This window comes from Ixodes scapularis, unplaced genomic scaffold, assembly GCF_016920785.2.
Source record: "Ixodes scapularis isolate PalLabHiFi unplaced genomic scaffold, ASM1692078v2 PGA_scaffold2__306_contigs__length_199485367, whole genome shotgun sequence".
NCBI classification, from domain to species: Eukaryota; Metazoa; Arthropoda; class Arachnida; order Ixodida; family Ixodidae; genus Ixodes; species Ixodes scapularis.
This window is the reverse complement of record NW_024609857.1, coordinates 185,070,678-185,096,869: the sequence shown is the minus strand read 5'-3', so window position 1 is coordinate 185,096,869 and position 26,192 is coordinate 185,070,678. Positions and strand designations below refer to the sequence as shown.

Here is a 26,192-nt window from a genome sequence, read left to right as displayed (position 1 = left end):
ACCTGATGAGGAAACCATCCATCAGCTTTAATCTTCAAGCAACGTAAAATTTAGCTCTAAGTACCTTGTTGTGCATATTTAGGTTATTTTTCGAGTACAACAGAGCTTTAGATTAACAGATGCTGAAGATCCTGTTTGGTAAGAGAGATGCACCACTAATGTTTGAAGAGGAAATTTTATTGATTTCCTAAACTTTAACTAAACGCAAGACATTACCCTTAATCGAAATCTGTACTTGGAAGGAGCTGTGGCATTAAAAATGAAACCTGATCCTACAGTGCAGTGCTCTCCTGATGCCCTTACGCATCCATCTAAATATTATATTAATATTTTTTTCTTTCGCGATTATAAATTTAAAGCAAAATCCATGTGTCTTTTATAATTCTATTGACTTAATCGTTGGCCTATTTTTCGGGAGTACTGACTTTGTCTGTCCCTTCTGCATGCAGAAAACAGAGCAACACCCACAAAATTATATGGTGAGCACAAGAAGTGTCCTGCGTCTCCTCCACACCCTCATTAAAGCAACCGGCGCCAAGCGATTTCTTGACATCGGTGAGTAATATTTTTTACGAGTCAATCTGCGCTCACCAGTTGCCGAACTCTGAATGAGGGTTGATCATCCCATCTATCTCCGCAACCATTCCTGTTAGGATTCCTCCTTTCCTCTATTCACTTCAGCCTCGTTTGTGTGCCCACTTTATGTATCTACAAGACGCTTCGTGAGGTTGATTGGCTTAAATTGGTTAAACCACACTGCGTACAGATTATAAAGTGGTTGCTTTAATATTACACCAAATATGCAGTTACTACCCTTGCTACCTTACTACCCGTCTCATGCCTGACTGACATTTTTGTTAACGTCTCCGGAAAAATAAAGAAATTTGTAATATCTTTAGTTCTCAAATAACAAGCAAGAATCTTAATCTAGGCTCTCGTTTTGTGGTTTTGTTCCTTACGATTATTCTAAAACCTAAATCATACAATTTTCCCCTCTGTCGCAGACATTCCCTAGGATATTTAGACTTAAAGTTACTAAAAGGCATCATTGCCCTTCCATCATTTTGGAAGTATTCTTACAACTTGATATTTCCTTGCCATCACTTGATATTGCTTGATGACGGAGACACCTAAAATGGTGCATTACCTCGAAGCGAACGACTGTTTAGGGGCTGCAAAAGTGATTCATCTTCTAGTTTAACTGCGACCGGTTGGTGCCAGTTGTGATGGAAAATAATCATTGTTTTAAAGTTTCAGTGTGAGTGCTGCACCTAGTATTTACATATATTGTAGCGGTCCTGCTGAGGCGCGGGCCAGAACCCAGAGTGGACGACGACGAAGCGCGCGCACAGTCTGCCCGGGGCCGACGTAAAAGCCGTTCTAATCCGGCAGTGAACATCATCTAGGAAATTCATCTTCGTAACATTGGGTGTCAGGAGTTGAATTTCCGGCTAGCCGCCTCATGTTACCCGTAAAGCTTCCTCTTGGGTGGAACATCCTCTGCAACATGGTCAGCACCGGCGTCTCATGAAGCCAAGGGATCGCGGCTCGATTCCCTGAAGGCGTAAATCCTTGCGCCGGAGTCCCCATAGGCAAGTTACCACTTCGCTCTGTTTCCCATGACTCTTCTATTTGCGAAATGAAGATCCTGCTTTGTCTCAAGTTCACATTTGCATCTGATAGCTTTAAACCATTCAGACACCTAAGTGTGCGCTGGGGCTTGAATGCTTTTCTGACCGTTGATGTGGCCATTCGGCGGATGAGGTCACGAGCAGCAGTATTAAGAAAACGTTCTATCTCCTTCTGGATTTTGGCCTTACCGGCGCGTTTCATTTTCGGTGTTGATTTTCAAAATCCGCAAATGTGTTGTGGCATTTTGCACCAATATGATGTGTGCCGCCATCAGACTTCTGATCAGACATGTCATCATGGGTGACTACACCGGAAGCTAGCGGCTGCCAGGTGAAAGGACTCCACGCATCAACCGAAGAAGGTGACCTTTCCAAAAAAACGCTCCTAGGCCGCCGCCATGTTGCTGATGCTGATGCGGCTGGTGCGACTCTCGCGCCCTCTATCAGCTAGAAATTTTCTGCCACTCTCTCGGACTGTGAAGACCCGCTCAGCGCGGTTCTCTACCTAAGTTTTTGCGGTTTTGCGTTCGACGTTTCCTCGCCCCTCTTGAAAGTTTCCACTTAATTTTTTTATGCGTGGTGCGTACCCTTTTTGTGTTATATTCCATTGTGAGAATTAAGACCGGTAAGTGCCTGCCATTAAAGCTTTTCTGCTCGACATTCACGGGAAACGAAGGAGGTGAAGGACTTCGAACGACCCAGTGATAATCCTTGTAGAATCCTCAGCCATCTCCAAAAATAGTTGTGCGGGATGGGGTGAGAAACGGATCAGTCGCGTTCATTCCTTTGCCTTGGTGCGGTTGTGTAAAAAGGAAGCTCTACCCAAAACGTGCCCCAAAACGAAGTCATCTCGGATTCCGTCCAATCATAAAGATGTGACTGTCGTCAACTGTGACTGTGTTATCTGAGATCTTTCTCAAATAAATTATTTTCGGATAACGCTGCATCGTGTGGTACGTACAATATACTGTTCGAATGTTCTTGTCCATCGGTAAACACGTAATTTGTGAGCGTGAAAAAAGTAGGCCTTTCGGCCCTCTTCTGTTGCAATTTATTTTTGGCAGCAAAGCGCTTTGTCGTTTCACATGCGGCAAAACCCGCGGCGCCGTCAAAACTTATCGTAAGAAAAAAAAAAAAAAAAAAACTGGAACTATACATTCCAGTCGCATTCGCTCTGTCACGCGCGTACCCAACAAAAAAAGTTTACAGTTTTTTTTTTGTTTGTTTTTTTCTTTACTTTTTTGTTCTTTATAAATGTGGCACAATGCTTTCTCAATGTCCTCGGGAAAATACGTGTACCATGAACACACAAAATATAGCAGGAAAAAACGAGAATTTAGCCACCAGCAGCGTTTGAAACTGCGCCTATTGAAATCACACTCCACTCGGTTAGGGTTAGGAGGGACGCCGGTGAGAGTCTAGCCTCAAACTCAGTCCCTGGGCTCGAAAACGGTTTGTTGCCCCTGGGGTCGAGTGCGTTTCTGAAAGGTGTATAAGACTGGACCCAAACAATCTGCGTGTGGTGTCGTAATTCTCTACCACACAAACCACCAATCACTTACGGATATATGTAGATTTATGCACCTACATCCGAAAATTTATTTTGGGATTTTCGGATATTGCTGGCCCTCTCGATCCCCTCAATCACCTACTAGGGAATGCCATCTCTTTCACATTAAGTCTAAACCAAAAAACCTCCTTTGATCGCCTTAAGACGGCCTTCACCTGGGTTTTCGTTCTTGGCGACTTCTGCGGAGGTCACGACACCGAGACCCGAACTGACGCCATTGGCAATGGAATAGGCGCTGTTTTCGCGCAAGTTCACAACGGCCAGCAGCCTGTCTTCGCATACGCCAGTTGACCCATAACTAAAGCTGAACACAAATTTCCCACCACTTAGAAATAATGCTTAGCCGTCATCTCGGCTGTGTCTAAGTTTCGCCATCCCTTATATAGGTCCCCATTCCTTACTGTAACCGTCCACCACGCCGTTTAATGGTTTGCTAGCTTAAAAAGGCCCTTCGGTACGCCTCGATCGCTGGTCATTAAAGCTTCAGGACTACCTGTTGGGTCCTCTACCAATCAGGGATGCGGCACCACGATGCCGACAGCTTAGTTCGATGTCCGCTTCCAAACGATGCGACCCTTCCTACTCACGCACAAGGGCCAGATAACAGAGCAACACTGGGCAATATCGATATGGCTTCAGCGCAACTCTGGAACGATTCCCTGAAACAAGTGATTTATTACTTGCAAGACCAACGGAACTCGTGCACTAAACACACTAAATGACGCGCCTGTCTTTAAGTCTTCGTAATGACGCCCTTTATAGACGGAACTACGAGACCCCAGTGCGAGCATGGATAACTGTGGTTCTACGACACCAACAAAAAAAGTAAATAAGAGCACCAAATCACGACGACACCACAGCCCAGAATTTTGAATTTCCTAAAACTTAATTCAGAATACATGAAAAACCTTTTTGGACGGGAATGCACCTTAATATAATAAATATGTGCGCGCAAGACATTTACGTCAGAAACAAAGCGACCCACCGCCGGAGGGCTCCTTGGCCGGAGGGCACCTTGGCCCCTCCGGCCAATTTCTTTACCGAGCCGCCAATATCAGCGCATAGGAATCGACTTCCTCGGTCCATTCCCACAGTCACAAGAAGAGTCGATGGATAATTGTACCTATCGACTACCAAGCCCAGTGCGCCAAAACACAAGCGTTCCCCGCCTCCACAGCTCTTCATTAATCCCATTGTGTTCTTCATTCCGCCCTCCTCCGGCATAGTGCCCTCCAACCCATAATCACAGACCGCGGAACACCGTTTGTAACAAGCCTACTTCAAGAAGTCTGCTTCCTTGCAAGCACAATTCATCGCGTCACCACTCCATATCTTCCGCAAACAAATAACTGGGTGGATCAGTTCAACCACACTCCGACCGACATGATCTCCCTGTATATCACAGATGATCATAAAAACTTGGATTTAATTTTTCCATAAGTTACGTACGCCTATATTACCAGCTGTCAAGCCACCGCCCGGTTATTATCCGTATCACTTCTAGTATGCACGCGAGCAGTTGTCCACCATCAACATCCTTCTGCAATACATAGACGACTCTTCTTTGGATGCTTACATCCAAGCCATAGTCTAGAGCTCGGAAGAAGTTCGGCAACTTTCCCGTATTTGAACACTATATTCACAGCAGTAACAAGTTATTTGTCACGCCGAGCACCACACTCCGGTTTCCTAAAACATCGGTGACGTGATTCTTCACTGAACATCCTCTCACAAGCCCGGATAATGCGAAAAGTTCCGAAAACAATTCAAAGACCACTTTAGCATCTTTCACGGGCTGCCCCCGATGAACTGTGACCAGTCTTGTACACGTTACTAAAAAAAAGTAATCGATTACAATTACTATTACTCTTGGCTAAAAAGTATTCGATTAGATTACTTGATTACTCGACGGTAAAAGTAATTGGACATTACTTAAAGAAGTAATCGTTACTTTTCCGATTACTTTATTGTGTGAAGACACATCTTTAGCGCTCATAACAATGAACTACTTCCAACCTATATTTCACATTTGCACAAGTATTGAAGAAGAAACACTGGCTCCCTATTCCTAATCGTTGCACCTTCACAATGCGGACACAAGCATAGAATTCGTTTGAAGACGTTTAATGATTTGGGCGTTCGCCAGTTGTGTGTGTGTGTGGGGGGGGGGGGGGGGGGGGGGCAGAGGGGGTTCTAGATCTTGTTAAGTTTGAGCAAGGGTTGTCGCTCAAAGTTTGCGTCGCTCATTTTATTATTCACATGTGGATGAGCTCGCATGTTATACAAAAGAGCAGTAGCTCCAGGATTTGAAACGGATCATGTGTAGTATCCATTAGCGGAAGAGATCGCCCAACCACTTCTCAACTCGAAACATTGCTTGTCACAAAGACCACGTAGGGAAAATGGGGAAATATTTCAACTGCCTTTGTTATATTTTGCATCCGCTTTAGGCATTCTTCGGTTCTGGTTCTCCTACGGGCTGCGAGTAGGTATTTTATTTCTGTGTGTGTGTGCGTGAGGGGGCTAGTTTGAACGAAGGACTCACAAAGGTACATTCTGCTTCCTCAAACTTCGCCCTGAATGGCCTTTGTCACGCACTGTGGCTTTCCTGGGGCTTCCCACTCCCAGCCCCAGCTCGAAAAAAAAAAAAACGGACATTCCACAAAAACTGTACATAGAAAGAGATTGACCTCGTTTCCTATAGAGTGCCTTCATGTGCGCTTCGCACAGCAAAGCGCACATGAAGGCTCCCTAGTTTCCTACAGCTCCTCAAAAATCTTTATTTTTTTCCGTTTGAAAAAAAAGCAAATATTATTTTTGTCATTTCATAAAAAGAGGCGTGTGCCGGGGGGGAGGGGGGGGGGGGGGGTCCCGTGGACAAATTGTAATGGTTACAAGTAATTTTATTACTTCAAAAAGTAATCAGATTACTCTTGTGATTACTGCCTAATAAAAGTAATCAACTGATTACAAAATTACTCCAAAAAGTAATCGATTACAAGTAATTTGATTACTTGTAATGCGTACGGTACAAGTCTGACTGTGACTCCCGTCGTTCCGCCACGGAAAAACCGCTCTAAACCTACTTTTGTTTAACCACATTGCCCGACTGAAATCCTACCACCGTCAAGTTCCCTAGCTGCATGGCCGGTGTACCAGCCCTTTTCCAACCGGGAAGTAGCTGTTAGGAAGAAAGACGCGAGGCTTAACTAAAACGTCCACAGCGTCTCGTGCAGCAGCGGAAAAGCTCGAGCTGCGCTCGGACGATTGCTCCAACTATTGTGCTGACGACACCATCATGAAACATCTATCTTCATTGTATTGAACCAAACAATTCACTATATATCTTTAAGCTTTACAGATTTGTTTAAAAAAAGCCGTCAAAGTTTCATTTATGTGGTTTTTGCAGGTGAGTTATAAGGCCAGGGGACATTATGTAGGTAGATAATGTTTGTGATAAGTCGGCTAATTAATTATATTTTGTTTATTACGTTTTTAATAAGTGAAAATAGACATAGGGCTCCAAATAGAAACTGGAGAGCGTAATTGGAAACCACTAAATCATCTCTTTTTAGAACGACTTGAAGCTTGTGGGAAACTCGGGGCACACCAAAGTTACCACTCGTGAAGCAGGCGCAAAGATGGCGCGCAGGCGGAACACGATAGTAATCTAATGATCCACGTTTTTCCTCTGCCAGCTTTACGCCTGCTTCACGAGTAGCAACTTTGGTGCCCCCCTTCACCTCCATTTCGAGTTTGCCACGGGCTTCAAGTCGTTCTAAAGAGAGTTGAATTAGTGGTTTTCGATGACGTTCTCTAAGTCAGCGGTTCTCAGCCACTGATGCTTCGCGGACCCCTTGTGAATTGGCGGGGATGATGGAGGACCACGTTCATTGTGGGGGAAAGGGAGAGTATAGGTTAATTATTATAAAGAATTAATAAATGGATAGTGCTAGTGCAAAAAAAACTTCTCCTATTAGCAGATACATCAGAAAACTCACTCAAAATTGGGAGCGTTTCTTCTTAATCGAATAAAATACGTTTTATTGCCGGGCTTGACTGGTGAGGCTGGTCTTCGCGGACCCCTAGAATGCCGTCGCGGACCCCAAAATCCGCGGACGCCCATTTGAGAAACACTCCTCTAAGTAATTAAAACATTATTTAAATAATTTTAATAATTAATTGGCCGACTTATCGCATATATTAGCAACACACATAATGTCCCCCTGGCAGTATAACTCAGCTGCGCACACCGCTTAAGCGTAACTTTCACGGCATTTCTAAGTATATTAGTAAAGCAAAGAAAAAACACCATACACACACACACGCACACACACATATATATATATATATATGATGATTGAAGGCTTGTGGGCCGGTGATTATTGAAATACATAAGAAAGGTCCATGGACTGAACAAAAACAAGGAAAGGTTTATTGACGTTTCGAGAGGAGGCCTCTCTTCTTCAGAATGACGAGCGGGGGAGACCGGTAAAATTTTTCTCTAGTCCCGCAAAAAAAAGAAAAAAAAGTTTTTAGTTGGTTAAGGGCACGGCGTAAGATAACACCCTCCAGGTGGGGAGAGCACGCTCCCCGCGGCGTGCGAACAAAAGTCTCCCTTTACTCTCTCTCTCTCTTTCTCTCACTACGAATTCCATTGGCGCCGGCAGACGCCCTGTCGACCCGTGGGCCCGTAAAGCCTCGTCGTGTGGCCGCTCCAATTTAATTCTTGGGTTCGCTTTAATATTTAAATGTCAGTGACTTGAAGTGGTGTTAGTATGGCGGGATCTTCGTTAATCTCTCTCTCTCTATATATATATATATATATATATATATATATATATATTACGGGCATTTTTCATCATGTACGGCCGTCTCCGAACAGGAAATAATGGAAAATGTGATAAGATTGAACCATCCTTGATCGAATGAATCAATTTCTTACTAAACCCCCGGAAGCCAGAATTTCCTGGCTCCGCCTTATATTTCGGCTTTAAAGGTTTTCGCCGCATATTGATTCATTCTATCAAGTACGGTTCAATCATCGTCATATTTTCCATTAGATAAATGGGTGGTTTCATATCAAATCGGGCAGGCAAAAAGGCTCGAATTTTTAATTTCGCTGAACAAAATATATGTTATGGCGTCGTCCGTAAAAACGCAGTAGCCACAAACCGCAAGTTCGTCAGATTTTTTGTTCTCGACTTACGAATTTTAAAAGAGGCAGCGGCGGAAAGCAGTGTTCTTCACATGCGTCTTGGGTCGGATGTTTCGCTCAATCTCCCGCCATGGATTTTCAGTCCACATTATATTAACTTTTTGTAAGCACTTTGTGAAAATATCTAAAAGGCTCTAATACCATAAAATAGTTTTAGGAGTTTTACTTTTTTTCTATAAAAATGTCAAACACACCCCCTCAGTCAATTGTTGACGAAATTTGACAATTAATTACTGGCGATCTACTTGAGTTATATCAATATTTTTTTATGTTTACGGAGAGCCCAAAACACGCTCTTTATATTTATTACATAATGACTCAGCTTTATATATCATCCTCTGCAGGATGTTTATGTTAATGTTATGCGAAAACCAAAAAGTACCAATTTTAATATCGATTTTCTCAAAAAACCCATTTTTTATTTTTTTTATTTTTTGTTAAAATGTAGATATGGCAATTGTCTACTCGAAAATTAAGTCAAAAAAGTGTTTATTTTGTTTGTATATTCTATATTCAAGCCTCAATATCGAAAAATGTTTCTTGAATTTTTGTCTGCGTTTTGTTATCAATTATAAACGTATTTCGTGGCATTGAATAGTTATTTACGTTTTGATAAGAGCGGGAAGTAACGAGAACATATCTTACCAAATCAGCAGGCCTAGTAGACCTTCAATACCCAAGAGGCGGAGACGTTGTATTGTTTGGATGTATAAACCTTTCACTGTAAACTAGCATGAATATTTATTAGCTGTCATATTACTAAGACATAGGAAGTCACCCACACCATTGATATATTATATACAATTCTTTTCGAAACCAAATGCTAGGGTTTGTTCACCGCACATCGCACAGATCACAAGGGAATATCCTTTCACTTCCGTAATACACAACAGTGATGACACAGAAACGATCCGAAACACAAGGAGAACGTGTCACGGAGAGGGGTAGGGAATAAAAATAAATAAACAAGTATAAAATTACCCAATCCCCACCATAACAAAAATTGCGTTAAAAAAATAAAAAAGATTAAGGTTCGAGCTGTGGCAAGGCGATAGGTCCACGCCTGGTGGAAAGTCAGGCAAAGAAGTCGACGACACGTAAAGGTAAGACAAAGAAACAGAGATTTAATAAAGAGGAAAAACCTCAGCCGCACATGGCAAGAACAAAAACCAACTCCTGCGGGCATTCCCCAAACGGGCCACAACCGAATGCTTGCGAACACGCTCTGTACAGCACCGTCAGGCTGCTACGCTATGACGAAATAAACCCACCTAAACAATGCTAACGAACAATTAGTCAAAAAACATTAATAAAAAAAGTTAAGCAAAACCGCTCCCGAGATACAAAGTTCAGCGGGGCGAAGAAACAGGGACGAAATAAAAAAGAAAAACGTCTTAACTGGCCGATGCCGAGTCCATTCGCACGACACTGAAGCCTGGCAGGCTGACGGAGTCCAGATGATGCTCAAATCTGTTCCTCACTCTATGGCGCACATCCGCGACGGCTGTGCGGAACAAAGTGAAGAATAGATCCGAGCAGCGATGCGCGAGAAGGTCACCGAGAAGTAACATGCCTCGAGCCTCATATCGGGAGAGGAGCTTTCAAGGTAGTTACTGCAGTTACTCAAACTTTCTCTTTCCCCTTCCCTTTTTCAAAAGAACACGTCAGCCGGCGCTAACTTTTCATCTCGGGAGAAGGCCACTCTTCAAAAACGGTTATAGTTGACAAGGAGGCTGACTACGACCCAAGTATTCTCCGGGCAGAATAAAAACAAGTATATTTACCAACACGCTCGTTTTTAATGTCAGTCTCCGGGCTTTGCTATTTCCAAGAGAGATAACCCTTCGGTGCTATCGAATCTCCGCGGAGAGAGATGTTCGCCGCGTCAACGACACTTTCGTACCATTTCACTCCTCGCGACACAGGGTGCGCTGCTCGCTTTACTGTCACGGGTCGTCCTATCTAACACAACGAGCGCAAAAGGTCGTGGTCATTTGCTGGTTCCGAAAGGGCGGGACGCTCATATAGGCCAATGAAAGCCCCAAATCAATACGGCGTCTGCCGATTTCTACACACTAAAAATTTACGACGCCTGCTGGTCTCTTTAGAAATGTTGCTTTCTCTTTTGAAATTCTCCAATGTAGCTTGCCGCCTATAATGAAATTTAAATAATCAATAAATAGAACAGGGTGAAACTGCTGTATTTAATTTTTATGTGGGAACGTTGAAAAAGGGCAAAAAATATATTACCGTTTGTGAAGGCGCGCAATTCGCAAGTCCATTTCGAGTCGTAAAAACACGTTTTTGTACGATATTGGCGCTTAAGTATAAAACATACAAACAAAATAACACTTTGTGGACTTGCTTTTCGTGTAGACAACTATGGTATCTACATTTTGACAAAAAATAAAAAAAATAAAATTTGGGTTTCTCGAGAAAATCGTTTACAAAAATGGTACTTTTTGCTTTTCGCATAATACTAACGTAAACGTCCCGCAAATGATATTTTATACAGCCCCAGTCATTTTATAATATATAAAAAGAGACTGTTTCAGGCTCTCCGTGGACATAAAGATTATTAATGAAACCCAAGTAGATCGCCATTAACTGATTGTCAAATTTCGTCGACAATTGACCGAGGGGGCGTTTTTGACATTTTTACAGAAAAAAAAAAGCCCAAAATTATTTTATGGTATTATAACCTTTTAGGCGTGTTCACAGAGGTCTTGAAAAAAGTTAATATAATGTGGACTGAAAATTCACGGCGGGAGGTTGAGCGAAACATCCGACCCACGACGCATGTGAAAAACACTGCTTTCCGCCGCGGCCTCTTTTAAAATTCTTAAGTCGAGAACGAAAAATCTGATGAACTTGCGCCTTGTGGCTACTGAGTTTTTAGAGACGATGCCCTAACATATATTTTTTCTAGCGAAATTAAAAATTCGACCCTTTTTGCCTGCACGATTTTAGATGAAATTACCCATATATATGTCGTGAAATACCGGAGAAGCGCCCACTTAAAATTTAGGTATAATCGCGATAAAATGGGGGATGGGCGCTTGTCCGGTCATAAATTTACGTATCACTCTAGTGTGCATTATTTCTTAGATCTTAGAAATTTGGGAATGGGCGCTTAATGTGCAATGGGGAGATGCGCGGTGTTCTACTATATATATATATATACTGCACGGCCTATTTTTCGCGGGCTCAATATTTTGCGATTTCGGTCAAAGCTGGAGCCTGGGAATAATTCGCGGTTTCTAATTTTTGCGACGCTGTGGGATCCCAGTATACATTTTAATGTGTTTACATTCAACTGGAATTGTTCGCGGGACCTATTTTTCGCAAATTGCAGGCAATTTGCGGTATTCGCGAAAATTAGGTTGTTTACAGTATATATATATATATATATATATATATATATATATATATCAGGGCGCTGGGCAGTATCGCGATAAAAATATATTGCGATAGTATCTTACAGATACTTTCGAGTATCCGTATCTCTTTATCGAAATACATTTGCAAAATGTACTTGTATCTCAGTAGTGAAATACATTTACAATGTATCGCTTGTATCGCGATACTTTCCCCTACTTAGGCATCTCGTTATATTTGTTGCCCTTTTCAAGAAAAATTTGAAGGGTAAAAACATCTGTGTGGTTCAGCTTGCTTCGGAATTTATAATATAAACCTGCCCTATAACATAATCTATCTCAATCACCAATAATAAAAAAAAATTGTGGTTTAAGGAATGTTACTTGCGAAAATAACAAAATCAGTTCCTCTCACAAAGCCCACCACCCTTTCCGAATTAGCGGGGCGAAAGCTGTAAAGCAGTTGAGTGGAGAAAAAGTATGGCCTTGTTAATCAATCTCCGTACACAATGGGTTATTTGAAGCTTATGGTATGACAGTTTGAAATGGGGGGAGGGGGGAGGGGTGCCCTCATGGCAAAACAGGGTTCATGTCGGGCAGACGCCTTTTGTCAAGCATAGTACTCAGTCTTCACCGCTCTGTAAATATGCGGTTGAACGGAGGTGACATGCTTTTTCTTTTTTAGCGGAATTAATAATAGATAAAGAGTTCGAGGTAATGGGTAGTGCAGAAATGGGGACAAAAAAAGAGCACAAGCATAAATTACCTTTCGCATTCGCCACAAACTGCGCCCTCTCCTCGTAGCACCGTTCGAGAATAAATGTATTTCTATATGTATCTGTATTTGTATTCTGGAATAACTTTTCGCCGTTATTGGTGAAGTATTTCAGGGATATCCCGTTGCATAAAAGACAAATGTATCTCAGTATCTGTATTTTGGCCTTAAAACACATGTATCTCAGTATTTGTATTCCCGAATACTTTTTGGAGTATCTCTGCCCAACCCTGATATATAATGATACAGAGATCACGACGAGAAGCGTGACAGGCAACTCTACAGCTCTGCCATCGTGTATCTTCAAAGTAATTGGTTGCTTCCGCCGCCTTCCGTGGCACAATGTGAGCAAGCAGCGGCTCCGGTCATCCCTACTGGCTCCGAGTCCATACCCTACCGTCAGCCTGATCCTTTCACCTTCGCTGGCTTCGGAAGCGACGATGTCGAGGAATGGCTTTGCACATTCGAACGAGTCAGTGTACACACCGCTTCAGACATAAAACTTAAACTTTTCAATGTCGTTTTTTACCTATGTGACACGGCGAAAGTGTAGTTTGACAACCATGAAGAACAGCTTGCGTCATGGGATGCCTTTAAGACTCGGCTATTTGAGGTCTCCGGCTGTCCAGCGAGCCGCAAGGATAACGCCACAAAGTGAATCGCAACGAGAGCCCAATCTACGGGTGAGTCCATCACCACCTACATCGAGGACATTCAGGCGCTTTGCAAATGTGTGAACCCCACCATGCCTGAGAAGGAGATGTAAAGCATCATGAAAGGAATTGCCGAAGACGTATTTGCAGTGTTGGTTTAACAAAATCCAACAACCGTGGCCCAACTTTAGGAAGAATGCCAACTCTGGGAAGGCCACAGAAACAGGCGCGTTGCCTCCCGAAAAGCCATTTCACCCAACCACACTTCTCCTTAATCATCTTAACCAGTGCAAGCCTATACTACACTTTTTCTTGGACACAATCGGTCCCCAACCGCACTTCTCGACGCGTTACTTCCTTACAACCATAATGAACAGCTGGAAGACGCTGTCACCCGCCTCGTCTCCCATGGCGAAGAGTCGCGACAGTTCGCCCGCCTGCGCACAATGAACTCACAGTAGCGCCAATGTCAACGTTACTACGAGACTCGTCGACCGGCATCTTACACCGTCAGTTACCTTTTGTGGCTCTGGATGCTACGTCGGCAACAAGGAAAAGCCACCAAATTCCTCCACCGGTATGTCGGCTCTTACCACATCACGGCCAAGCTCTCAGACCTCACCTACCAGGTACATAACTATGTACAACCAAAACCAACTCGCCCAAGTTTCTACTTTATTACCAGGTACCCCTCCTGAACCCAACACCTGACCTACAGGCACCTTCGAAGGATACCGCTCACATTACCCGCGTCAAACCCTCGCCCTAAAAAACCGCTCTTTTCCACCAAACTCCCCCCTTCATTCAGTATGCGGTCAAGACGACCGCCAAAAAAGGAGGTGGTAATTATACATCGGCGACGACAAAGAGCGCGACAGGCCATCTGCTGGGGCTCGCGCTTACAGGCCCTCCGGCGGGCAGTTTTGGATTACAACCATCGTTCGGAGGGCGCCCTGTCCCCATTGCTCCTTCAAGCACTTTAAGAATATATATATATATATATATATATATATATATATATTGTTAGGAAGGTGAAGACGACGATGGGGCAGTGGCGCGCACGACCATCTCGCGCCAGGCCCCACGGGCCGGCTCGGCCTCCATAAATCGTATGTGTGTTCTATCATCGTGTACTGTCCTGTCCCTTCTGCTGCCGACAGCATCACCCTAACAGTATGGTGGAGGTGCGGAGCCATACTCATCTTCTTCATTGAACATCAGCGCCGCTTTGATCTTGTGAACCCGCCTCGTTGAGGCAGTCATCCGCAGCAGCAGACCAAACACCAGCCCATTGCTCCGTCGCCCAGCCCCCGCCCAGACGCCATGACAAGCAGAATCAGACGAAGCCGCATCAGACGAAGCCGACAGACGATCCCCCGCCCCTATCCCCAGCCCCCGACGTTCCGACGCTTCTCAGTGACGTGAGTCCCCCAGCCCAGACCGTGCCGTCGTGTGGCTGGTGCAGAGGTCTGTGACGCTGCGGAAGAGGCCGAAATTCAACGTCTCCATCTTCATCCTCATCCTCGCTGTCGGCAGCTGTCCTTTGTTCTTCTGTGTGTGTGGCGTTGTACGTGTGTTTCAGGTGTTTATTTATTCTCCGGCCGGGTCGGCCGTTTTCGTCGGAGGGAGTACTGTTAGGAAGGTGAAGACGACGATGGGGCAGTGGCGCGCACGACCATCTCGCGCCAGGCCCCACGGGCCGGCTCGGCCTCCATAAATCGTATGTGTGTTCTATCATCGTGTACTGTCCTGTCCCTTCTGCTGCCGACAGCATCACCCTAACAATATATATATATATATATATACCCTAGTGAAAAAGACACTAGGCCGAGGGCTGGTGTGACTTGATGCAACACCAGACTTTTTCACTGTTGTGATTTGGGGCATTTTCACACCAGCAATCCGGTGTTCTGGTGTGACATCAGGTTTTGTGGTTTTGTGATACCAGAACACGTGTTGACTGGGTGTTTCTTCACTCACCAAAAAGGGTACAATGATAAGTTTGACAGTACCGCTGATGTCGTAATTACTTTATTCAAAAAACCCAATTGAAAAATACACCAGGCAATCCTGGTGTGCTAACAGAGAATCCTGGTGTGACACCAGAAGATATGGCATGCCCACCAGCAATGCTGGTGTATCGAGCACACCAGCCTGTTGTGCCCACCAGAAATGCTGGTGTACACCCACACCAGCCTGGTGGGCACCAAGAGAGTCTGGTGTCACACCACACGGGCTCATGTGCCAACCAGGCAGCCTGGTGTGCACACCACGCAGTTTTATGTGACACCAGTGTTGTATTTTTGTTTACTTTACCTCCCTCCGCGAGCGTGTTTTTGATTAGTTTGTGTGACGCTCCTTCCCCCGACGTGGTGTCTTGCTTCCTCCCTTCTTGGTGGTCGCGGGAGACACTGCGGCTGGCTCCTTTGTGCTCAAGAAGTGTGCCCCTCGTCCCTAAAACTTTCCCGGGCAGCCTTTAGCAACTTGGGGCGCTCGCCTCTTCGGGGGTGTCCCTTTCCATTTCCTCCAGTATTCTTGTGGATGTTTGATAAAATAAATGAGCATTCTTTGTGAGTCGAGGCCGAAAAGATGTGTGTTGGTGCGCTTTCTTTACTTCCGACGAGCTACAGATAGTTAGACATGGTCTGGTAGCAAAACAACAAAGAAAGCTAGTAAATATTACAGTTTTTGGTGACAAAACCCGGAAATTAATGGCCAGATCATGCCTACCACGAGCCACGAGGGCGTCAACCGCCTGAAGCAAAAAAGGGCTACCCTGCGAGCCGCGCAACAAAGATCATGAATGAGATTGGCGTCCTCCTGGACACGGATCCAGCCGACATCGGTGAGCTCAAAGATTTGATATTCTTCTGTTTAAGGGAGGCTTCCCTGAAAGAGCTGGAGAAGGAAATCGAGCCGTCTGTCGAACATGGTGCCTTAGAAGAGGAGATAGCTGGCGCGATGGGGTACGCGGAACGGATCGTCGTAACTAAGGCCCGAGTCAACCACAAGCTGAAAGGGCAAGATTTTCGGAACGACAGGGCGTCCGGTTCTTCGACACAGGGCAGTGGCTCCGGACAAGCTCCAGTTGATCATGGCTAACTTTCTTCAACAGTAAAGCATGCGAAGCTTTACTGCTGTGTTTTTTTTGAGTAAAGCAATTATGACATCAGCATTGGGAAACTTATCATTGTACTCTTTTTTGTTAGTAAAGCAACAGGTGCTCTGGTGCAACATCACAAGAAAACCTGATGTCACAGCAGAACACCAGATTGCTGGTGTCACAACAGAACACTAGATTGCTGGTGTCACACCAGCATACCAGATTTCAGGTTTCACAACAGAACACTAGATTGCTGGTGTGAAAATGTCCCAAATAACATCAGTGAAAAAGTCTGGTGTCACATCGAATCACACCAGCCCTGGGCCTTGTGTATTTTTCGCTAGGGACACACACAGTAAAGCTTCGGAAGCTTTAGGGAGTTAGCCGTGATCAACTGGAGCTTGTTCGGAGCCACTGCCCTGCGTCGAAGAACCGGACGCCCTTTCGTTTCGCAATTCTCGGCCTTTCAGCTTGCGGTTGACTCGTGTCTTAGTTATGCTGATCCGTTCCACGTACACCGCGCCAGTAATATCCTCGTCTAAGGCATCATATTCGACCGATGGCTCTATTTCCTTATCCAGCTGTTTCAGGAAAGCCTCCTTAAATATAAAAATATCAAATCATTCTTCGAGCTCACCGATGTTGGTTGGATCCGTGTCCAGGAGGACGCCAATCTCGTTGATGATCTTTGTTGTGGCGGCTATCAGGATAGAACGTTTGCGCTTGAGGCGGTCGAAGCCCATCTGGCTCGTAGTAAGCATGATTCGGCCGTTAATTTAAGGATTCAGCACCCAAGACTGTAATAATTACTAGCTTTTTTTGTTGTTTTGCTACCAGACCATATTACACTATCTTTAGCTTGTCGGAAGTCAGGAAAGCGCACCGACACACATCTTTTATGCTTCGACTCACAGAGAAGACTTCTTTATTTTTCAAATTTCAACAAGACTACTGAAGGATAGGGGAAGGGGAATCCCCGAAAGGCGAGCTCCCCAAGCTGCTCAGGGTCGCCCAGGAAAGTGCTGGGGACGAGGGGGCAACTTCTTGAGCACAAAGGAGCCCGCCGCGGGGACTTCGTTGACCACCAAGAAGGGAGGAAACGAGGCACCACGTCGGGGAAGGGGCGTCACACAAACCAAACGAAAACGCGGTCGCAGACGGGGGAAAAAGTAAAAAAGAATACAACACTGGTGTCACATCAAACTGCGTGGTGTGCACACCAGGCTGCCTGGTGGGCACATGAACCCGTGTGGTGTGACACCGGACTCTCTTGATGTGCCCACCAGGCTGCTGTGCGGGTACACCAGCATTTCCTTTGGGCACACCAGGCTGGTCTGTTCGATACACCAGCATTAGTGGTCTGCAGACCAGGCTACTGTGTTGGATACCCCAGCATTGCTGGTGGGCATACGAGAATTTTTGTTGTCACACCAGAATTCTCTGATGAGTTGAGTTGAAAAACGTCTTTATTTAATGACAGACATGGGTGCTCTTGCTTTAGAGCATCCGCAGCGGCAAGAAAAAAAAATAATAATAACAACTCACAAGAGGATTGCCTGGTTATTATATATATATATATATATATATATATATATATATATATATATATATATATATATATATATATATATATTAGTTATATTCATTGCATCTACACAGAGAGATAGGAGATGCATTTTGAGACAGCAGAAGTAAACATAAAAACAAATATATTTAACCTCTTAAACGGAAGTGTGATTTTCCCATATATCTCATTTTGTTTGTAGTGTTGAGTGTCATAATAATATACTCGTAAATTTGGACCGGCTCCTAACGCCATAAATATACCTGCCTTATGTGCATTTCCAGAGCTTCTAGATTAAAGGCCGTCGTGAAATAGTTGAATTAATGCATGCCACGTTGATTCGAAGAGCCTAGATTGTGCACTGACCTACCTCTCGTCCTAAGAGCTTTTTGATAAATGACATCTAAAACACTTTCCTTTCGGGGGCATACTATGCCCGAGTAACAAGGACATGAATACATTTGGGTGACCCTAAAGTTTAGGGCTATCAGGTGCGTGACATACTAGACGCAGCGGTCACAATCCCGGGATGGTTAAGTAACTGTCCAGTGTCTACATACCTCCCGGACGCTCTGTGATGCATACAGCTGGGGGAAGATTCGACCCTTTATGCGCGCAAATGAACGGAGTCAAATTTATTCTCCTCGTAAACCATTTGTATTTAGAATCTATTATCACGACTTACGTCCTCATCGCAATCGTTTTATTCTGCTCTCATTATTACGTATCTCTATTCTCTGTACCCCCAGCGCCAGTACAGAGTATTGAGGTGGGACGAACGTCCAGGTTGACCTCTGTGTCTATCTGTCGTTAAAGCCACTCAAGCAAGGCAAAGACTTTCATAACTTTTTGCAAAGCTACTAGTTGATCTTGTTCACGGGTCATATAATCCCTGCCACCATGTTTTTCTTTAATTTGTTTATTTTTCCAGGTGTTTTCACTGGATGCAGTTCTCTAGCAGCTGCGCTAGCTTTGCCGGATGATGGTCGAGTTGTTGGACTTGACGTTTCCATGGAATTCGCTAAAATAGGAATGCCGTTCTGGAAGGAGGTACCGGTGTGATTCATCTTTTGACACCTACCTACGAGAGAGGAGTATAACATGAATAGTGCACCGGTATTACGGGAAAACCAGCTAAAACTCACATATTGTACTTACCCGAAAAATTCAAATATTCAATATCACGACGACACGAAAATGTGTGCATTTTAATTTGATGGATACATTTAGAAACCCACAATGTGCAGCGCGTTTTGAGCTGTGTTGGGCTAACGTAAGAGAGACACCATGTTGCGTGACACCTTGACCTTACGTCAGATAATCTCATGGTGTGACGCGACTTCACACTATCACGTCATAGTATCGTGTGACGTCATAGTGTCCAGAAAAGCCATTGCCTCACGTGGAGACCTTCATGCAGATGACGTCACGGGAAATCCTAGGGCTTTCCCGTGACACACATGTACTAGCTGCTAATTTTGATTCAGGCTTTGGTGATTTGTTTAAAAAGGCCGTTTTGTCTAGTAATCTAGTATATGTGGGTGATGTATACGACCAGGAGGACAATAATCGGGATATTCGTTACGATAAGCGGGATAACTAAATACAATTTTTGATACCCTTTTTATTTCGCGAAAACAAATATTTGATTCTTTTTTGAACTTATTGAGCATCATAACAGCAACGCGCGCTCATCACCCGCGTTCTCGCGCCGCCAACCATGATGCTGTTGCACGAGTGTCAACTTTAGAGTACCACCGAGTGTCCGACGCACTCCACATCCTTCTCAAATTGACTGGCTTAGTGGTCTTCTATTACGACCAGAAGGTTTCAAATTGAAACTTTCTGCTTAGTGCCATGATGATAGAGGTAATTAAAGACATTTAGCTCATTATCTGACTTACCTTAATGATTAGCCCCCTATATTATGTTTCCCTGGCCACATAATTTATAACTCACCTGTAGGAAATCTTGTTAGTGTAGCGTTAATGGCTTTCCTAGAACATATCCGTACCTAAGGCCCAAGTCTCACTAGACTGACAAACAGAAACAACCGTCACCGACAAGAACCAAGTACACGCGCGGCATGCACGCGATGGTACCTTTGGCAGGCTTGCAGTCTTTCGGTGCATGTGAATTAGGCACAAGTGAACGCAAGCCTGATAAATACAGCTTCGCGTGCACGCTGCATGTGATTGAGGCTTGTCGGTGTTGCTTATTTCTCTTTGTCACTGTAGTGCGAATCGGGCATAAGAAACCAAGAGCCCTACATGTATAGTATAGGTATGTGCTAGGGTCACAAGGCGACATTGTTCTGTGCAGGAGTTTAACGGCCCCACTAAGCTTGGGAGTGAGACTGCACTTTGGTTACACATCTGCTTTTCACTTCTTTCTATCCTGTTACATTTCCGCTAAACCATAGAAAACTTTATTTAGAACGTTCTAACATGAAAAATAGCCTATGTACATAAAAACAATATCCTGAGGTACTTTAGGTCCGTGTCCAATCGCGGGTTTTTTTTTTTTTCTTTTTTTAGTTCATGCAAATTTCTGCAGTAAACCACTTTCGTTGAAATATGCTCTCCATCATATTATACTTCGTTTAACCGTACCTCAGAGCTCAGCCGATGCTGCGGAGCAGTATGTCCAGTTGAGTAACCCAGAAACCGGAACGCTACAAAGATCGTCTTATTTCGGACTGATGAATATAAGTTCCGCAGAATAGCTGCAACAAATGACTAAACTATGATTTTTTTTCATAGATTAAGAGCTCGATTTGTATTTGCATAAATATTTAGCCCCAAAAAACAGGAAGCAGGTACAGTAAACAAATATCTTCATATCATCAGTGCCAATTCTTGATAAGTTGTTTCATTGTTTATATAAAAATTATGTTTTGAATACCCTTTTCACCGAAAGTTTTTTTTCTAGGCTGCCGTTGATCACAAGATAGATGTTCGAGTTGCTCCGGCGAGTGAATCTCTTGGTAAGCAAAAGACCAATATTATTCAAATAATCGTATTCTTCACGAAACTCATTCAGAAGCATGACCAAAATGAAAAAAAAAAAATTCTTACTTTAAATATATAGCGGTCTTTGAAAACAAGAATGACTAGTAAATACCCTTGAAACTGACGATCCTACGACGAAAGTCACAGTAGCGAAATTCTAGAATCCAGACGTGCGGAGCATAACGAGGCGTCTTATGATAAGTATCTTTTGATAAGCTTTATGAAAAAAATTCTATCCGCCTAAAATAATAGAAAAAAAAATTCTCCAACTAAGTACTTTGAAAAGGATGCACGTGTTCTGAATAACTTGGAAAAAAATTGTCCTGATTCTTAGTGTTTTTTTTTTTATTTATTTTTTATTCAGAACCTACTTACTCAAAAACATCCAGATTAGCAATTCTCCTGGGTTCCCTAAGCTTTCCGTTTTGAACAAGACATAACAGGCAATGTTAGGTCGTGCCGTGTCTTGCATACAATCATACGTAAAACAAACGTCGTGAGTATATAAAGATAAATTAATGCAGTTGAATTGTTATTGTTGACACTTTTTTTCCATTGTCGGCATACTTCTGAGCTATATCATTGAAGACACTCGCCCATCAGATAATTTTGGAACAATCTAAGGATTTGCTTTTTTTTCTGTAATTACTTCATTTCTTTATAATCCCAAAACTCGGCTTTGTTTCACACGGAACACTTCTGACTTGAACTTTCCAAAGAGTCCATCGTGAAACCATTTTTTCTTTTTTTTTTTTGCTCTTATGCGGGTTGAGGCAGTGCCCTTTATTTCATTCACGTAGTTTTGTAAGTTCGATTCGTTGTGCAAGCCGACGTGGCCAGCCACTCAAAGAGGCATCGATTGGAACACAAAGTTTTTTAATTCCCGTTTTTTTTTAAAGTTTTTTATTAACCACGTTAGCCGGGGTTGTCGGTCACAAAAGGACGAAATGGAGCATCATTGTGATAATTCCCGTTAATAGGCAGTTTTAACATAGCGTTTCCAGGTTTTGCGGCAGTCACTGAACAGCTCCCGGCGCACGAAAGACATCAATGCTTCGTTAGCAATGCTGCTTCGCACGGCAACGCCACGCTAAAACTGCCTAATCTGAGTTACAATGTGCTGACGCCTGAACAATTGGCTCTCCGATGGGCGAGTAAACGCTGTGAAAACTCTACGGGAACAATGCGGAGTGCTACAAGGCGAGCAAGATATGCGTGCAAGATTGGTCATCTACGCGACTTCTAAAGAAGAAGCGAGGCGAGCGGAAACTTGTCAGAGACAATCTGCTACAAGATACTCTTTTCAAATCGATTGTACAACTTTGGCGGTCGCCATGTTTTGCGCCCAAATAATGGCCGACTGGGATGATTGGCACAGCCCCTACTACGTGTCACACACTTTTGAAAAGGTTTTTCTCAGGTCATACAAATTTTATTCCTATTAGGTCATGCGATGTTTTACCCAAAGATCACAGTTTCGTTACCAAACCAAGATTGGATAGACTTGTAGAATGATTGTCAAACTCTTAATAAAGACTATTTATAAAAAAAAAAGCATTGCTGAACACATTGGTCGACAGACCTACCGAGCGACCCATTTGTCCAACCTCGTGGCTCCTGCCGTTCTTTCTTTATCGCTCTTTCACGTGCCGAAATCCTTCCTCGTTGTTTTCGTCCCTGTAGCACGGCTGCCACAACATGGAAAGCTTCTGAGACTAACCCCTTCTTTTTTTCAATTTCTGATGAATTTTGTCCGCAAGAGACAATTTCAATCGTATGTTTGTAAACATTCAACTAATGTGTTGTCATACCGCAAGACACCCCAGGTCTGTAAGTACGCGGCTGCATGCCGTGAAACAGTCGTTTCATTCAACGCTCTCGGGACGTCGCCTTCAACAGGCGTGTCGTCCGGATGGTCGGGAGGTTGCGTTTGACAAAACTCCCCTGTCTTGTTGCACAGTTCAAGGTTAGGACACCCCACAGTGTCGTGCAATATTGTTTAAAATCGCTGGATGTGCATAGAAATCATTCGAAGAAGACTAAAAACCCATGGCAGATTCCTGTTAACATAAATGATCTAATGAAGTTTGAGAAAGAGGCTCTTAACATCCGGCTGCTCTGGAAAAAGAGGCATAAAAAGCACAACCTCCCAGCGCGATAAAGATATTTGCAGAAGGTTAAGGCGAAATAGTGATGGGACATGTTTGCGGAAACAAACTTGCGCTAGCAAAATTGTAGAGAAACGTAGCATTTAAAACATTTGAAAGTTTATTATTAATAAATATGCGGCACGCAAAGAATAATCTAATAATGAGGTGTTTGCGAATATTCCAGATTAGAATTTTAATTAAATAATGAATGGCCAAATGTATAGATGGAACTTTTGGGTTCGTAGTAGATGAGGTTTTGATTAATTTGATTAATTGATTATCAGTACTATTGAATCTAATTTAGGTTTAGCCCGGAACGTTCTTCCTATGGTGAACTAGTTATCGCATAACTGCGGCGTATTTAAATTAGGTCTGCGTTTAGAAAGCCCGAATGACAAAGGATTTTCATTGAATGTTTACATAATATCCCGAAAGAGAGCATACCTAAAATTGAGGGCACATTGGGTTAAAATAAGGAGAGGGATAACTTTCTATCGGCAATCAAGAAAAGTTGATAAAATGCCATTATTAGATAATGTGTCCCAGCTAAACTCATAGTTCCGCCGAAGGAAAATTAAGCAAAGATGACTGTACTTCATAGTGAGCAATGTTCGCTTAAATCCCGCCATACCCAACCGGACGCATTTACGCCTACGTCTTCACTGATCTGAACACTACGAATACTAGGAGTGGTTTATCTTTTAGTGTTTAAAATAAAATAACAAATTAAGTCAAATCTAGTTGTGGGTTACCCTTTAGGAGTCGCGCATATTTCGAGATATATCGGTACTCACAAAGCCCGTTTCTTGGATGCGCTCGACGAAAATCCGTTAATCACGCCTGTCACCACTTGGAATTCAGGTATCTTCCAACATCTGCAGCCAGCTCTCTGGCCTCTAAGCATATTCTCGGTTTTTGCGTCCATAACGTGACCAAGATAATATAAAAATTGGAATAAAAACGATAACTGAACCTACATTTTTCGCTTACCTGTTGCTTCCGCAGCTTCTAGGGAGATGCGAGGGTTAGGTGACGCTAGATGTCACCTGATGAAGGTGGTCCAGCCATATCCGTCCATGCACCCAGAACGCCGCTTGTACACAAGTGGATGGAGGACACATCCATCAACTGCATATTAAATTTGTCGTTTAAGTCTGGTCATTAGCACCTTTGTTTGTTTTCATGTAAGAGGCGCTCCTAATCTGACGGAGGCTTATTGCGGAGGAAACACCGCGTAACCGAGATTTTAATTGATCCTCAATAGATCCCCGAAAGATCAAAATCAGTCTTCAGTGGTCAGGTTTGGGCGTACCAGACTTTTGTGCTAATACGTAGTTTCGAAGATAAAATTTCCAAATTTTAACGTCATATTTAATTTGTGCTAGCCACCCTTCGTTCTTAGAGTCTTGATAAGGAACAAGCACGTTAGGTTCTTTCTTTGTTTTCTTTTTTCCTCTGAACTATGCATTTTTGTTTTTAGGTCTCTCTAAGTTTAGAAATGAAGTTCTTGGTATTGGTATCCGACTAAACCCTCTACTTTTTCGTTGTTATTCGGCACTGTGAGGTTCCATTTTCATTCCATTTGGAATTTAACTATTCCGTTGCAGTTATGTTAAAAATATATTTACCGACCGCATAATAAATGGAGATGATTGCTATGTTCACACCATCTGCTTCATGATTCGTCTTTCTGCGTCCTTATCTGCCGATGCCGCAATATCATCGACTAAGGAGTGGTTATAAAGTGGTTACTACCGGGCATACCCTAATTTTTAAGTTGTCAGTGAGCATAGTTTGCTCACGTGTTTTTAACGCTTAAGAGATATATTTTAAGCGGTACTCTAATCGTGAAATGTATATATTTTTTTTGCAGATTTGATGATTAAGAATGGCGAAACATTCGATATGATTTTCATCGATGCCGACAAAGAGGGTTATCTAGAATATTTCAAGAAATCTCTGAAAGTTCTAAAAAAGAACGGAATCGTTGCCGTCGATAACGTAAGTATGAGTCTACAAAAAAAAGATACACGTGCTAAAAGTACGAGAAGAAGATAACAAAAGATGCACGTGGTAGTTCTAGACAAGAAACTGCTCATGTTCAGGTAACAAATGACAAAGTACGTACATTCCAGGAGGAATGAAGTACATAAATGCACACATTTTAATATATGCTGGCTTATTGAAGAAAGTATTTTCTCTCTAATGTTTTTGCAATCATCAACAAAATAAACAGGGTGTACTAACGCGTGTTAACGAATTCTTATTTCTTCATATCAGGGCGTATCTTTTAGCTTCAATTATCTTTTAATAAATTTCGTTTCTTTCACAAAGTTTGGAGGAACCCACGTGTGCGGCTGCCACGACAGAGTGTTATTTCTCAAGTTCCGAATTGAGAGTCGTAAATTATTTTTATTGTCTTCAGGTCGATCAAATTTTGTTGATTTCTCCTGAGTGCTGTGATGTTTTTTTTTTATATATATAATTGTTTAGCATTCAAAAGTAACTCACCTCGCCTCTCTTTTCCCCATTTTCCTTCATGCTCTATGATTACCTTCCCCTTTTTTGATTACACGTCCCTTACCCGCCTCCTTCTTGAAGAGAAAGACCCTTCCCTGTCGGACTTGTCACCAAGAGTTTGCTGCCAGTTGGCAAATCGTCTTGTCCGTCCTTGTGTTTTGTGTTCACACCATTATTTATGTTATCCTTACCAGCGCGTCTCCATTCAAAGTATTATGAAAACAGCAATTTGACGTTTTACGGGATGTAAGGAATTGTGGACTGAAGTGCACATTTTCAAGCTTAAACTTTCAGGCTAAGAGAAAATGCCCTGTAAAAAGCTTCCACTATAAGACACCATAGAGTTTTAGCTTAAGACACCATAGCGTTTTAGCTTATATAAATAAAGAAGCGATAAAGTGTCACGTGAACATGCATTCATTAGGCAATATAAAACACCTTGTTCTCGATTTTGTTTTTTTATCTAGGTACTATTTCACGGACAAGTACTGGACTTGGAGAACAACGGACCAATGCCAGCATCAGTAAGGATAGTTAACGACATTATCTACAAAGACGACGCTGTTTTTGCAAGCATGCTAACTGTTGGTGATGGTCTTACCTTAGTATTGAAGAAGTGA

At 43.1% G+C, this 26,192-nt stretch overlaps 1 protein-coding gene across 1 annotated transcript; it reads left to right on the top strand.

The window, feature by feature from the left end:
- Positions 1-476: 476 nt before the first annotated feature.
- Positions 477-26,192, top strand: LOC8041241 (probable caffeoyl-CoA O-methyltransferase 2). The gene is made up of 5 exons (XM_029971593.4): positions 477-555; positions 18,823-18,941; positions 20,823-20,877; positions 24,926-25,053; positions 26,040-26,192. Exons 1-5 carry the CDS (start codon positions 477-479, stop codon positions 26,190-26,192), a joined length of 534 nt encoding a protein of 177 aa, XP_029827453.2.

What these genes read in the sequence shown, in the direction of transcription:
- LOC8041241 (XM_029971593.4), top strand. Translation starts at nt 477, where the DNA reads ATGGTGAGCACAAGAAGTGTCCTGCGTCTCCTCCACACCCTCATTAAA. An exon ending in CAAGCGATTTCTTGACATCG is followed by an intron (nt 556 to 18,822) that starts GTGAGTAATATT and finishes TTATTTTTCCAG; the next exon opens with GTGTTTTCACTGGATGCAGT. An exon ending in TCCGGCGAGTGAATCTCTTG is followed by an intron (nt 20,878 to 24,925) that starts GTAAGCAAAAGA and finishes TTTTTTTTGCAG; the next exon opens with ATTTGATGATTAAGAATGGC.